General features: G+C 42.0%; 1 protein-coding gene across 14 annotated transcripts in view; it reads right to left on the reverse strand.

Moving 5' to 3' along the window:
• Nucleotides 1–222: 222 nt before the first annotated feature.
• celf5a (cugbp, Elav-like family member 5a) overlaps nt 223–16,528 on the reverse strand; it is a 295,578-nt gene continuing 279,272 nt past the window's right edge. For 10 of the 14 annotated variants that reach the window (XM_028443418.1, XM_028443410.1, XM_028443420.1 and 7 more), the window contains 4 exons: nt 12,679–12,771; nt 9,586–9,729; nt 2,640–2,803; nt 223–2,257 (listed from right to left, as the gene is read on the reverse strand). In XM_028443418.1, the coding sequence (XP_028299219.1) occupies nt 2,676–2,803; nt 9,586–9,729; nt 12,679–12,771 (365 nt within the window). In that variant the 3' untranslated portion in view covers nt 223–2,257; nt 2,640–2,675. The remainder of the gene's footprint in view (nt 2,258–2,639; nt 2,804–9,585; nt 9,730–12,678; nt 12,772–16,528) is intronic. The other 4 variants (XM_028443423.1, XM_028443422.1, XM_028443419.1 and 1 more) reach the window with 1 other exon arrangement.

Here is a 16,528-nt window from a genome sequence, read left to right on the forward strand (position 1 = left end):
GATTTAATTTGACCTCCTATAGATGCTAAAGTCAGTGTGTGCACAGCAGGGGTGTCAACCTCATTTTAGTTCAGGGGCCAAATATAGACCAGTTTGGGCTTCAGGGGGCCACAGATTTTAGGCGAGAAAATGAGCAATTTCAACATTATTGTGCCATAGTTTGGACTTTTACGTATACATAAAATACAAAATATGTAAAAAACAACCAAATACAAGAAATCAGTGATAGATATCAGTGCCAACAGGATCTTCACTTTAAATTTCCTAGATTTTGTGACCAATTTCTATTTCATTTTGGTAAATATGCCATAATTTGAGGAAAATTGAAAGATTCAGTAGGAATTTTTAGTTTCTTCAACTGAATTTTTAGTTTCTTCAACTGTTAACATTGACTGCGATCGTGCGATAAACAGTGAGCATCGGGAAAACTGTGAGCCCCTGCAAATATTGTTGCGTTTCATTTACACAATAATTCTTTTTTCCACTGTTTTCTACTTTCTCCTGCGGGCCGAATTGAATGCTCCAAAGGGCCGTATTTGGCTCCCGGGCCTTGAGTTTGACACATGTGGTCTAAATGGTGTTTGGGAGATTACTTGCGATGTTATGGATGACAGTCACTCCCGTCCAGCCACAGAGAGAGAAAGAGAGAGAGAGAAATGTAAGCTGTCAATCAGTCAATTCATTCAAAATGCCAATGAGTGATTGATTGCACATCTCCGTCCCTGCGGTGCTACTCACCATCTGATCAATACTGTCATTATCCTAATTATGCTGTGGGTTCGCTTTGGGGTCTTTGTGAGCTGATGGACCCGATTGAGGGAGAGCTGTGCTGGTAATTGGAGGGATGGAGGGGTGGGGGGACAAAGGGAAAGAGAAAGGAAGGGAAACACATGCGTGGCAGTGGGAAAGGCCACAACCCAGAGAACATCTCTTCTTCTTCTGCTGCTGCTGCTGCCTTCCTCTTTTTGTGTATTTTCTCGAGCAGCAACAAACGCTGCTCTTTCACTATACTCTGTTTTTTTTTTAATAACCAATTTTCAGTCAAATGAAAGGCTTTAAAAATGACGTGGAATCCTAGAAAAGATGATCAAGTCCGACAAAATGAGAGGACAGGAACACTGCGGTGTATAGAATCACTGTTGGACCTGAGGAGATGCTTGTAAGTCTGTTTTGGCACTGCAGGGCGGATAGCCCCTCCTCTAACACGCACACATCACACTTTCGAGGTGAAATGCAGAAAATAAATAAATAAATCAGTGAAGTGATGAGTGGCAAAAAGAACATATCTGAACATGCCCTAAACAACTCATATATTCTACGCCACTAAAATAGTATAGCTCTATCTTTTTTTATCCTTTTTTTTTCTTCCTGTTTTCTTTTTATTTCTTCTCAAACCCATTCACTATAAATGTAAATTAAATGAAAAACCCTTTGCTCTTTTTTTCACCCTGAAGCTAGTATTTCTTCTTAAAGTTAACTTGTAATATCATTAGTAGTAGTTTGTAGTATTAGTATCATTATTACCATATATTACTGTTCAGAACAATAAAAACGTTTGGTCCTTTGGTCCCACAGGGGTGAAAGATTTGCACTTCTACTGTTGCTAATGGAAACCTCAGTGACCTCCAAGCATCCAAGCTTGCTGAGAGAGACGGGGAGAGAATAAGAGAAAGAGGGAAAGAGAGAAAAAGTCTGTCAGTGGACGTAGAGAATAATTTCATTTTTTCCACTGCTTGCTTGTTGTTGTTTTTTTTTTTTTGTTATTTTTTTCTTTTGATCTTCAAGTTTTAACCCTCATTTGTCCAGTATAGTAAAAGCCACAGGCGCCTCTTTCCTTATATATATGTGTATATAATATGTATATAGAAATCTATTCATTGTTGCTGCTTTTTTGTTTGTTAGTTTGTTGCTTAATTAACAATTCAAGTCTCAACAAGAAAAAAAGTTCTGTTGTTCAGTCCCGTCATCGCTTCTCTCTTCAGTTTTTTTTCTTTTTTTTTTCTTTTCTGTGCCGTCTTTCTCAGGGACGTCCCCGACGCCGAAGCTCCTCCCCCTTCCTTTCGCATCTTCTTTTGTTCCGACCAAAAAAAAAAAACAAAAAAAACCCCAATATCTTCAGACGTAACTGCTGATATGTCTTCAAAGATTCCTTTCTTGTCGATTTAAAAAAAAAAAAAAAAAAACAACAAAAAAACATTTAGCTTTCAAAGAAATACGTTTAACTCCTCCAGAGATATCCTCACGTGTCTTCTAAAACCTGGAAAGTTAAAGAAGAAGAAGAAGAAGAAGAAAAAAAACAGAAGTTTAGTTTTTAATCTTTTCGCTCATTAATCTGTCAATCCAAAGATCTATTTCTTTAAACTTGAGATGGCTTCATCATTGCTGTGTAATGGTGTGGAGAGAGAGAACACACACTGGTACTAATCAACCTTTTTTTTTTTTTTTTTTTTTTTTTTTAATCACAAAGACAACAGGTTTCCACCAAAATGAATGTGACCACTGCTGCTGCATTTCAACTCCGACTTTTACATTTTTACTTCATTTGACATTTACTGAAATGAGACTATCAAATATTTTCCCAGCCTTCTGGGATCATTTCACTGATGGATGTGGAAGCAGAGACTGGTGATGTTGTTCACCTGTGCTGCTGCAGTGAATACTGAAGGTAGGCTGTGTCAGTAAGGGCGACTGGCATCCTTCGGTCTCTTTAGCTGAACTTTCAACCTCTTCATTCCGATCTGAAAGCCATTCATGGCTTGAATAGCTGCCTGTGCGCTAGCAGGGTTGTCGAAACTCACAAAACCTGGAAGCGATAAAAGCAGAGCACAAAGAAAGCAAAGTGAGGAGCTGGGGAGATGTTTGCAAGCACTGGCTGCTATAAACAAATAGAAAACACAGTTATAAAACAGCAAAAAGCCAACTGTAGGAGGGTCCTTGAGGGCTGCAGTCCTGCTACGATACTTCACAGTGGAAGAGTAGTATAGAAAATTAATTTCTAAAAGAACATTGAATCTTTGTTCTGTCCAAATTATCAAACTACTGAATATATAGTCATATTATGATGTCATTATTTAATTTCTGTCAATGTTAGCGGACTCAAATCAACTTTGTTGAAAGCAGAAAGAATATTAAATGCCTCCTCATTCTACAACATTCAAAATATGTATGACATTGTGTTTACCTCAAATTATGACCCCAAACACTGAATTTTATAAGACGCGGGTGTCAAAGTTAAGGCCCGGGGGCCCAAATCTGACCCGTCAAAACATCAAATTTGGCCCGTGGGTTGAATTTGCTCAAAGTGAAAATTACACTAAAAATATCATTTACTTTTATTTCTGCGGCAACATGTAGTCCATGTAGTTTAATATGAAATTAGCCAAACCAGATTAATCCAAGCATTTTGATAAAGCAAATACAAATTTTTACCATAATTGTGCATAGGTTGAGATTAATCGGTATCACTTTATTTGAAGTTTTATACATACAGGCTGACATTACATTATTATGTCATGACTAGGGCTGGGATAAACAATTTTTTTTTAAACGATTAATCTAGCGTTTATTTTTTCGATGCATCGATTAATCTAACGATTCATTTTTCCACTTCGATTCAATTATCTCCTCATTAATTGACTAAAAGTAATTTATACATGTTGATTTACATATCTAAAATGAAAAAAAAAATGAATTCCTTAACATTGCATTATATATTTTTTGTTCTTAAACTCAAAATTCCAAAATAAAGTTCAAGTAAGAATATAAAATTACAAAATAATGCATTCAGAGTCAGAGGTAGCATTCGATAAAAAATGCTTAGTGGGAGGCGGCATCCTGTCATGGTGTTCTTCCTCAACCGACATAATTTAACATTTATGTTGAAAACACATAGGCCTAGCTTACTGAAAAAAGTGCATCTTTTAATTCTTCATTCACATGAAAATAATAGCGACTTAAAGTAATGCACTCTGCCACTCACATTTTTCTTAAACTCAAAATTCCAAACGCTAATACAGAAAGTGCTTTTCCAACAAAAGATAAACTTTCCTTTTACCTTAAGAATTATAACTTGTAATAATAAAAATTATTTTATTACATTAGTGATATTCCTTTTTTACAAGTATACGTGTGTGTGTGTGTTGCTGCTGCCGCTGATGTCATGGCGGGTGTTTCCTCCCTGTCACGTCGACACGCTCGAGATATAGGACGAGGGTTACAGGGAACAGCTACCTTCGACGAACGAGTGCGTGCCTTCACTGCCTTGCACTTTTGAATCTCGAAGGATCCACTCGCGTTAGTTATTCTCTGGCGCTGCCATCTTTGTTTTGGTCGGACGACGCATCGGCGCGCATATTTTGCGTCAACGGATTTTTTGCGTCGACGTCATCGATGATGTTGGCGCGTTGTTCCGGGACTAGTCATGACACCTGTCATTAGCATGAAGGCTGTCATTAAGTGTTGTTCCGTTACCCTAACCCTATTGATGCGGCTCCTCTGCGTTGCGTCACCGCCGCACCACCGGAGCTGATAGGTTTCCACTTTAGTCTATGTGTTAAATTCCACCGGGTCCGCTGCGGTGTGTGTCTGTTCTTTCCCAGCTGCGACGGTCCAGTGCCCTCCCCCAGATATACGCAGGGCTTCTATTTCTGGCGGACACCGGAGCAGAAAGCATCAATCAGCACAAAGCAAATGAAGCTAAACAGGAAGTTAAGCACGTACTCCGCAATAAAATAACTTTTCAAAATAAAACACTTCAGATTATATAAGTATCTATTTTATGTTATATAAGTAACTATATCACCAAAACATCAATGTGTAAAAACAAAATCACATTCACTACATAGTTTCTTCTCATACTGTAACTGCACTGTAAACTGCAGCAACTTTGATTTAGTTCATGCTTTAACTGCATTCTCGCGCAATTATATAAATATTGAGAGAACACCTTTGTCTCGTGACGTCACAGTTGTCCAACCGGAGTGCACCGTTGCGGACAGCGGAGCAAAACCGGATCGGTGTCGTGGCGCAGCGGAGACGTATCCAGTGGAAACCCCGGGTAACCTTTTGTTACCCTAATGGTACGTTCACATCAAACGCGTTTCGGACGTCAAAATCATGCCTCACGCGCGTTGTTGGACGCTTGCTCTCATTGAATATACAGACGCTTGTCACCAGTGTCGAAGATGCTCGGGACGCGCGTCGAGGGGAGGGGGGAGGGGGTGTTCATAAAATGGATGATATTGTGGTGAACAGTTACGTTCGTAATTCACCAGTGACAGTGATATGGTGGGGAACATTATGTTGAGAAGGCGGTGTTTCAGGTCGGATGTATTTTGGTGTGACTCAGTGTGTGATGTCAGAGAGCTATAGATAAGTGTGGGTGAATGGAGAATATAATTTGGAGCTCCTTGCTGAACACACCGCCTCCAACCCTCGTTCATCGGCTCTAACAGCATCGAGAGAGTGGCTTGGCTTTATTTGTGCCGTTTTTGGATTCACCAGATCTGTGCTCGGACGAGAGTCGCTTTCAGCGCTACTTCTGTCTCCCCCGGTCCCAGTTTGACGACCTGCTGACCGGCATCGGTGCTCGCATCCCCCACCAGGACACCAACTACAGGCACCCTATGCCAGCAGAAGAGTTCCTGTCCATCTGTCTCCGCCTCCAGTTAGTGTTTTTCTTCTTCTCATTATTCTGAATACATCACAGTTGGGAAAAGCTTCTGATTGGTCAACGCGCGCCGATATGCCCTGAAAGTTCAACAATCCCAACTCCAGCATCGGCCGCGTTGGAAGCGCCGGATGCACGTCTAAAACGTCCGCCGTGCGAAAAGGTTCAAAAACGCGCGGCACAGGAGGCGCGGGACGCACAGCAGGACCTGTGAATGCAAACCTGCCGCTTTCAATGCTTTTGGCGCATTTGGTGTGAACGCGTCATAACCCTTCATTACCCTAACCCCTAATTCAGAATCACAATTCCTTTATTAATCCCAGGGGGAAATTGCTTTTGTTATAGCCACTCAAGAAAGTATCACAAATAAAAGAATAGACGTTAAACAAAGACGAAAGAAAGAATAAACGTTAAATCAGTGTATAACATAATAAAAAACGAAGGAAAGAAAGAAAGAAAAAAAAAATGTGTATAATTATTAATATAATATAATCATATAATATATTTATATATATAATAACCCCACTAGATCCCTCCACCAAACCCAAAAAAAGCCAACATAGCTCCAAAGGTGTCATAGTTTAGCGAAAGGTGTCATAATTTAGCAAACACTACTTAATAACAGCCATCATGACACCTTATTCATGCTAATGACAGATAATGACAGCTTAATGTCAGCCTCATGTATAAAACTTCAAGTAAAGTGTTACTGATTAATCTATGTAAATTAATACTTACACATTAAAAAGAATCTGCAAACAAGTAAATCAGTGATACGCAAACATCTGGAACATTACCGGGTTTTACTTCATAATTCCTGTTTTCCCAGTCATTTTCCCTCTTAAATGAGTTAATTTACACACTATGATGGGATCAAAAATGGACTGCATGTGCATTAGTCATGTGGTAAATGAACATGTAGCTCAGTTCCAAACATCTGTACCGAAGTCATATTGCTTCCCACTGATGCTCGGTTTGTTCATCAGCAGATCACCTGATCATGTCATTGTCTCATGCCTAATCACAATGGGATGCTGCTAAGTGTTTGACTGCTACGCTCTTTACTGAGCAGGTGCACATGATAAAGTGAGTGCTAAGTGAAGAAGATGGATGAGAAGCAGCTGCTTTGATGTAATACCACAGGAGAACATATATCTAGTGCTGCTGCTGCTGTTGTTTCACGTATTACATTATTTTCTCCTAATGCACAAACAGAATAATCAATGACATAAAAACAATGTGAGGATACAGGATGAGGTCCAACACAAAAATCAAATAATATCAATTCATCAAGATTAGAAGTAAAACGTAGATGTCTGTCCATTCTAGGGGTTAATTTGTGGAATCATGTTGATAAAGAAATAAAAATGTGTGACACACTATTTATTTACTAAGGGAGAATATTAGTTATGTTAAGCAGTAGAAATGTGTTTGGGTTCTTTGTTAAACGTTGTATATGAAAGAAAGTATGTGTGTGTGTATACTGTATATATTATATATATATATATATTTGCATTATTTTAAAGAGGCAACTCAAATGCTTGCATTTCTTTTGTGTGTATCATTGAGATAAGGTAAGGTATGTTGGGCAAATAAGCATTTTTGCTTCTGCCTGCTTCAGTCTTGTTATATACTTTTAAATTGTGATTTACTTTTGAATATTTTTTGTTAGACTGAAACAAAAAAAAAAGAAAACTGTAACTAAAACGGACATTTTTTCATATTGAATGTATCTAAATATCAGTGACTAAATGTCACTTTTCACAGTATTCAGAGAAGGAGAAAATATAAAAAATGGTCAAACAGGGGCTCATGCTTTTGCCGGAAACCCTGCTGTATATCCTGTTTCCTTCATGTGTAAAAAATATATATATATAAATAAAATGTTGAGAATTCAGTGACCAGAAACTGCAGTGGAGAGTGTCTCCGCATGATGCCCCCCCTCCTCAGTCTGCTGTCATTAGAAACAGTTGATGACCCATGAAAAACAGCGGGAGTCTCTGCACACTCACATCCACCAGAGAGAGAGAGAGAGAGATGCTGTGGTGTGGTCCAATGGGGTGCGAGCTGGGGAGAGAACCTAACACCTTCCATCAGGCAGCATGAGATGAGATGGAAAAAAGATGCAGGTTTACACCTCTGAGCCGTCCACTCATGTGCTTCCTCTTCTGCCTCATGTTCCCCCATCAATCTATCTTTATCCCCCTCCTCTCCTTTCCACATTAATTACACCAACACGCTCCTCCATCCCCACACCTAACATTATGTTGTAAATGCATAGTGTAGAAGTCAATACTGCAAATAGCTCTTCTTTCATGAATTTATATCTTATTAAGTCCTCTCCAGGGGAGGCAGGGCTGATGATCAATGTTACCCAGAGACCTTGTGGTTCCCCCTGAAGTGAAAACAAACAGGAATCCATAATGGTCCAATGCCTTTTTTTTTCCCCCTCGCTGAACCATCGCTGCTCGCCTACTCCCAAGTTTTTACAAGCCCCGGGGCTGCTTTATGTGTGTGTGTGTGTGTGTGTGTGTGTGTGTGTGTGTGAGTTGTTGCTAAACAGGACAGCCTGCGTCCTGTGTGTGAATCAGCCTCATCACAGAGGGCATTGACAGACACCGGGGTTACACAGGATGCTGACTCAGCACTTCCAGGTTTCCAGGTCACACAGCTGCACAAAAGAAACAAGGACGCCAGTACTGATCGACTGCATCATGGCTATAGTTTGGCCACAATGGACTCAGCACATTTTCACCCTCTCTACTGTAGCGTTGCCAAAACACAGCCGTCATCAAGATGCAAATGCAAGTGAGTCCGTCAGGGGGAGGATCATTCAGTGTCTGTGTACACAGCGTACAGAGACATCTCTGTGAAGCTACAGTAAGAGCAGGAGAAAGCAAGGTCGGCACTTTCAGATGTTTTATTTTGAATGTTTCTCTTTGATGGTTCGGGCCTGTGATACTGTACATGTTCAGTTCTCTTTATTTTGGCAAATAAATCAACAAGATTAAAGAAGGACAGAACTCCATTTATTCTGATCTGTTATCTAATTATTTTGAACTGCTTAAAAAAATAAGACACACTATTTATTTACAAAGGGAAAATGTCACAATATATTTGAAATAGTTACTGTATGTGAAGCAGTAGAAATATGTTTGGGTTCTTTGTTAAATGTTGCATATGAAAGAAAGTACGTGTATATATTATATTATACAAGATTATATTATATATGTATATATATTTACATTGTTTGAAAAAAAGGCAAGTCAAATGTACTTGTTAAATGCTTGCATTTATTGTGTGTGTATCATAGAGACAGGTAACTTGACTGTTATGATTTATGTTACATACATATAAGCATTTTTGCTTCTGCCTGTTTCTTCTTCTTTCTTATTATATATTTTTAAATTGTGATTTATTTTTGAATGTTTTTTGTTGGACTGAAACAAATAAATAAAACTGATTCATATTAAATGTATTTATATTCATACTGTACATACAAGATTAAAGAAGGATAGAATTATTCTTTTATTCTGATCTGTTATTTCTTTTTTTTTTTTTAAAAAGACACGTTTAAAACCTCACAACTAAAGTAACAAGAAAAAGAAAAAGAAAAACAAACAACTTTGCTTGGGCTAAAAAAAAGTACATGATTCTTATGTCTGTTTCTTCCTGCTTGCATTTCCCAGAATGCATCAGTCTTTAGGTCCAATTCTTCATGTAGGTCAAAGCTCTATAATTTAGCCACGAATTGTCAGTGTGATGAAGATAAACGCATCACTAATATTCCCTATTATTAACTTTTTCTCCAAAATAACTCCTCTCTTTGAATTTCCAATGGATGTGGATGAGAAGGGAAGAAGAAAAATAGGAGAAAATAAAAAATAAAATGATGACACCAACAATCCATCACTTACCAAAGCACTTGCTCTGGTTGGTTGCGCGGTCCATGAAGACCTTGGAGGAGATGACGGTACCAAAGGGCAAAAACATCTGCATGAGTTCATTGTCTCCGAACTCCTGCGGCAGGTGGTAGATGAACAAGTTACAGCCCTCCGGACCTGCACACGTAAACAGAGGGAAAGAAAGGAGGAAAGAGGACGTCAGAAGCACTGTGAGATGACAAATGGAACAGAAAAACACAGGCAGTAAATCTGTCATTTTTATCCATCATCGTAAACACAAAAACGGAAAAAAGGCAATATATTTTCCAAATTAGTTTTCATAATCAATGAACAGACTTACTCTAGATAATCAAACAATTATATTGTTAAATAAATCAAATGACTGATTGCTTTTTATGACCAAAAATGTAATTACTCACTACCAGCTGTCACTTTTTGAAGCAATCATCAACATTGTTTTACTTGGTAAAAGAAATGTCTTAATGACTAATGAAATGCCTAATGATGCTATGATTGTCTCAGTGAATTTCTTGAACAGAAACCTTAAAGTAATTCATGGTTTTCCACAAATTCATGACAAACTTCCAACAGTCAGTACCTCAGTGGACAAAATCCTTAAAGGGCCCATGTTACGCTAAATTAATTTTTCTGTGCTTTAAACATCATAAAAGTTCTATTTAGGCTTCATACACATGCCCAAAGTGTTTTTTTCATTGATTCCCTCAATCGTTAGTTAGAGGGATTTGTTCCTTTCTTACTGCAGGGTGAGCCCAAACACCTCGCTACAATTTGATGACACGCTCCCACTTTGATGACGAATTTGACGCTGGAGAAGCCACGCCTCCAGGAAGCTCTCTGCCGTGACTGACATGTAAACAAACACGCCCACGAAGGTGAGCATTTCAGCATCCATCACGCAGTGCTGTGTATGTATTTTCTACAATCTATGTATGTACCAGCGAACGCCCCGCCCCCATGCTCTGTCTCGTGTTTATAAAGCAGCATGAGCTCGGCTACGGAGTGGGTGGGAGGAGGGCGGGCCGTCCTCTGGCCCTACGTCACCATACGGGGAGGAGGAAGTCAGTGTCCCGTCTATAGACACGCCCACTCATGAATATGCATAAGTAGGCTACAAATCAGCCTGTTTGTGTAGAGTTGCTCAGAAAGTGACTTTTCAGAGGCTAAAACTCTAGAAAACAGGCGAGTTTGGGAAAATAAACCTCAAATACTATGTTTTTGGGTTCTTAGAACAAATGGAGATGGGTGAGAAATAGCATGATATGGGACCTTTAAGTTTTTTATCGACCGGCAATGTTTGTTTATTCTGATCTGGACGGAGAGCAAGGTTTTAAATTGCTAACAGGGACTGAAATTATTACATTTTATGAATTATTATTGCCTCAGCCTTAAACCTGACTGTACTCCCTCTATACATTTATAACGCTTCTTTCCTAGCTCTATCCCACTAAAAACAAATGTCTGCATTTGTCACTATAGTTTAACACTACCTGCAGTGCAATGTTTAATTTGAACTTCTACGTATAAATGAGTTACATCAAAAGCATCAGCAATATCCAAGCACTTGGTGACATATCAGTCCCTGCAGGACCTTCTTTATTAAGTTTAATTCATTTTTGTGACCAATTTTTCTCTAAATTGGTAATACAAGTAAATCCTTAAGTAAATAATTAAAGGAAACTTGCTGTATTTTTAAAAAATATAAGAGATATAACAATGACTGCAGTAGAAATCGACCGATATGGGATTTTCAAAGGCCGTTGCAGATACCGATTAAAAAAATAAAATAAAAAAAAAAATCAGTCGAAGGCCGATATCTAAAGCTGATTTTAGAAGCCAATTTTTGATGCTGATATACTTTTTTGAAAGCACATTGATTATGAAAGACAATTGATATAAATGTATATCAGGCACTATTATATTATATCCTTATCCTATTATATCGGCTTTTTATTTGTAAGCCTGTTGGCTTCTACCTCTCCCATGCCCATGCTATTATTATTATTATTACTTTTGTTGTTGTTGTTGTTGTATATTCATACATCCAAATTGATGTTTTTTATGTTCTTTCTTTTTTCCTTTAATGGCTACTCTAAATTGCAAAATTAAAAAAAAATATATATATATACATCAGCCGATAGTCGATATTGAAAAAAATCCATATGTCGGCTGGCCGATGTATCGGTCAACCTCTAGACTGCAGTCAGGTGATACAAGCACAGGTAAACTGTGAGCCCTGCAAACACTGTGTAGTTTCATTGATTTTTGGAGGGAATGAAATATCTACAACTGAATTAGTTGGTCATTGACATAGTAGTGATGATTCATGATTTTTCTGTAATTTACAGAAATTTACCAAAAAATCCCTCAGAGACCACACCGCTGGACCCTGAATTGTCTATAACCAATTCTTACATAGAAATGCTAGCGTTGGATTTTGAACTTCACAGCAACATTGTAAACTTTTCTATGGGCTTCCTGTTAACTATGATGTTCCCCTTTGAAACGTTTAAATAAGAAGTTGTAATTTTATTTTTTTGCACTTTTGGAACTTCTGAGGAAGTAAACCGTCTCAGTGCAAGTTACACAAACGTCGAGCAGCTTTTATAAATCATGGTTCTTGTAAAAAGTGTGGCACTCATGAGTGAAATCAATCCTCGTGCAGGATTTTTTGAAATATCTGAATGTTTTCTTATGAATTTTGTCCACCTGAGTTGAGGTGTCTTGATTATCACAGGAAGAGTTTCTTTTTATTAATTGCATTGGCTTTACACATCATGAAAGAACAGAAAACATGGCTCTGCTCTGAAGAAGTAGAACCTATTTCAGGATGTGCAGCATCATTGATGTGCAATAACACCAGTGGATCACTCAGTGGGATCAGTCGTCGTTGAGATCACATAAAAAATCAATTCACTTTGTCTTTTAACTATTTTACTCTATTAGATGAGTTAAAGAACTTCATCTTCGTCACACAAAACGACGCATGTTTGAATCAAAGGTGTTCTTAGTCTCAGTTACTGGTATGGACCACTTTAAGGCGGTGAGATAGATGTGTGATGTGTAGAAGTAATAACGTTCTCTCACCCTCACCTTCTCTCTGCTGCTGCTGCTGGATGACCTGTGGTGGCTGGGGCAGTGTCTGACCAATAGGTGTCAGTGTGGTGGCTGGGTAGATGGCTGTGGACAGACACAACATACTGTAACACTGGGATAAAGTCCACGTTTTCACATTTCTTAACTGGTTTATGTTCAGGAACCACCACCTCTCCCGAAACCTAAGTGGTGTGGATATGTTTACCTCCTAGAAGCTATGTTTTTGACAGGCCCTGTTTTTTTTTGTTTTTTTTTACTTCCCATAAAATATTTTATTATGGGCTTTTTCAAAGTGATACAATTATCATTTATACTCATAATTACAGAATCACTTGTTTTATACAAATATAGAGCACAAATATCAAAAGGAAAAGCAATAACAAAATTAACAAAAATACCCCCCAAACACATAGCTTCTGTCACGAGACGGAACTGAGGCTCAAGCGCAGACAGCACAACAGGAGGCACAGATACAATTAACTGATTTATTTCACAAAAACTGAATACAACAGAAAACCTACCAGCGCCCTAAGTGGGGTGGTGGAGAAATTAAGTGCTGAGCTAACTGAGGGAGACCTAATACTAATTTTAACTAAAAACGATCAGGAAACTACTGATGAAAAAACAGAACCCTAGGTCTAAAGGCATAAACTCAGAATGACTAAACTAACAAAGGAAACCTCTGAACCCCAAATGGGCAGGAACACAGAGACGCTCGAGCTGCAGCCAACGCGGCCGAAACGAAGGAGCCTGGCACAGGAGTGGGGAAGAACCAGCTGAAGGGTGGAGTGAGCTGAGGGATTCCAGCGGTGATGATGGTTCCAGGAGGGAAGGAAGCAGGAGAGCTCCCATCGGCTGAGAGGGTCAGAGTCTGCAATGCTTACAGTTTGGCGTCGGTTTGTGGTCTGCCGGTGTCTTAAGTAGTGGTGTGACCACTCCCCGCCGCAGCTGGAAGCAATCCTGATGATTAGAGTTGAGTAGTCTGGATAGTGAGGCATGGAGACCACCAGATGGTGCCAACGGACCAGTTCAGGAGATGCCAGAGGTAGAGGGCATGACAGTACCCCCCCTCCTACGTGCGCCTCCAGGCGCACGACCAAAACGTTCAGGACGCCGCCGCTTGAGATCCCTGATTAGGTCAGGGCAAAGGATCTGACTGCGGGGAACCCAGCTCCTCTCCTCAGGCCCGTAACCCTCCCAGTCCACGAGAAACTGGAGGCCGCGACCCCTGCGGCGGACATCCAGCAAGCGCCGAACCGAGTAGGCGGGCGAGTCATCCACCATCCTGGGAGGAGGGGGGGGGGGAACAGGAGGAGCCAGGGGGGAGTCCCTGGCGGGCCTGACCTGCGAGACATGGAACGTGGGGTGAATTTTCAAAGTTCTGGGAAGGGTGAGACGTACCGCTGTCGGACTGATGATCTTCTCCACGGGGAAGGGACCGATGAACCGGGGTGCCAGCTTTCTGGATTCGACCTTCAGAGGGAGGTCCTTGGCCCTCAACCAGACTCGTTGGCCCACAGAGTAGGTTGGTGCCGGGCAGCGACGGCGGTTGGCCTGCCGCTCCATCCTCTCAGTTGATTGAATAAGTCTGGCCCTGGCCCTGTCCCAGACCCTTTTGATCTGGCTGACGAAGGTCTGTACAGAGGGAACGGAGAGTTCCTGTTCCTGGGAGGGGAACAACGGAGGTTGATAGCCGAGGGAGCACTGAAAAGGAGACATCCCCAGAGAAGAGTTTATCTGTGAATTGTGTGCATACTCCACCCAGGCCAGATGCTCAACCCAGGCAGTGGGGTTGGAGGAGACCAGACACCGGAGGTACGTCTCCAGAGACTGATTGGCCCGCTCCGCTTGGCCATTAGACTGGGGGTGAAAGCCAGAGGTGAGACTGGGGGTGGCCCCTAGGGCAGCGCAGAAGGCCTTCCAGACTCCGGAGATGAACTGTGGACCCCGGTCCGAGACAATGTCTGCTGGTATCCCATGCAACCGGAAGACGTGGTCAACTAGGAGGGATGCCGTCTCCCTGGCTGAGGGGAGTTTGGGAAGGGCGACGAAGTGTGCTGCTTTGGAAAAACGATCAACAATGGTGAGGATGACCGTGTTACCTCCAGAGGGGGGTAGCCCCGTGACGAAATCCACAGCGATGTGTGACCAAGGCCGAGTGGGCACCGGGAGTGGTTGAAGGAGACCCGAGCTGGGTCTGTAAGGGGTCTTGCCCCGGGAGCAGGTGGGGCAAGCGGCGACAAAGTCCCGAGTGTCCCTTTCGAGAGAGGGCCACCAAAACCTCTGCCGAAGGATGGCTGTGGTCCGGAAGCCCCCAGGATGGCAGGCGAAGCGAGAGGTATGAGCCCACTGGAGCACCTGGGTACGCACAGACTCAGGAACATAGAGAACATTAGGCGGGCAGTTACCTGGGATTGGCTGTTGGGACTGTGCTTGACGGACCTGATCCTCCACTTGCCAGGTTAGAGAGGCGACAAGACGAGCAGGGGGAAGGATAGATTCAGGGTCACCAGAGGGTTCGTCGCAGGAGAACTGACGAGACAGGGCATCCGGCTTGATGTTACGGGACCCCGGGCGATACGTGAGGGAAAACTGGAAGCGACCAAAAAACAGCGCCCAGCGGGCCTGCCGAGAGTTCAATCTCCTGGCTGAACGAATGTACTCCAAGTTCTTATGGTCTGTCCAGACAATGAATGGGTGCTCTGCCCCCTCCAGCCAGTGCCGCCACTCCTCTAGAGCGAGCTTGACCGCCAACAGCTCCCGGTTCCCCACATCGTAGTTCCGTTCTGCTGGGGTCAGGCGGCGAGAGAAGAAGGCACAGGGATGCAGCTTTTGGTCAGATGGGGTCCTCTGGGAGAGTACGGCCCCAACCCCGGAGTCGGAGGCATCCACCTCGACCACAAACTGAAGGTGGGGATCTGGCTGAACAAGGATAGGCGCAGAGGTAAAGCGTACCTTGAGGGACTGAAATGCTTGCTCGGCCTTGGGGGTCCACTGGAAGGGAATTGAGGTGGAGGTCAGGGCTGTGAGAGGGGCTGCCACCCTACTATAGTCACGGATGAAGCGGCGGTAAAAGTTAGCGAAGCCCAAAAAACGCTGTAACTGTTTCCGGGTCTCTGGCTGGGGCCACTCGGAGACAGCCGATAGCTTGGCCGGGTCCATCATAACACGTCCTGGGGAGATGACAAAACCCAAAAATGATACTGTAGTAATGTGAAACTCACACTTCTCCGCTTTAGCAAAAAGGCGGTTCTTCCACAGGCGCTCCAAAACCAGGCGGACATGGCGGACGTGTTCCTCTTGGTCTCTGGAATAAATCAGGATATCGTCTATGTAAACAAACACAAAGTGGTTGATCATATCCCGGAGCACATCGTTAACCAGGTTCTGGAAGACGGCGGGGGCATTCGTGAGGCCAAAGGGCATTACTAAGTACTCAAAGTGTCCCAGGGGGGTATTAAAACCCGTCTTCCACTCATCTCCCTCTCTTATTCTCACTAAATGATAAGCATTTCTCAGGTCTAGTTTGGAGAACACTTTGGCCCCATGGAGGAGGGTGAAGGCAGAGTTTATCAGAGGTAGAGGGTACTTGTTCTTCACGGTTATATTATTTAGGCCCCGAAAGTCAATACAGGGTCGCAGGGACCCGTCCTTCTTATTTACGAAAAAGAATCCCGCACCTACCGGAGAAGTGGAGGGCCGAATGATACCTGCTGCCAGGGAGTCCCTTATGTAAGTTTCCATGGCGGCCTGCTCGGGTTTAGAGAGGTTGTACAGACGGCCAGAGGGCAAAGTGGCTCCAGGCAGGAGCTCGATGGCACAGTCGTAGGGCCGGTGAGGA

The sequence above is a fragment of the Gouania willdenowi genome, chromosome 4 (assembly GCF_900634775.1).
Source record: "Gouania willdenowi chromosome 4, fGouWil2.1, whole genome shotgun sequence".
NCBI lineage: Eukaryota > Metazoa > Chordata > Actinopteri > Blenniiformes > Gobiesocidae > Gouania > Gouania willdenowi.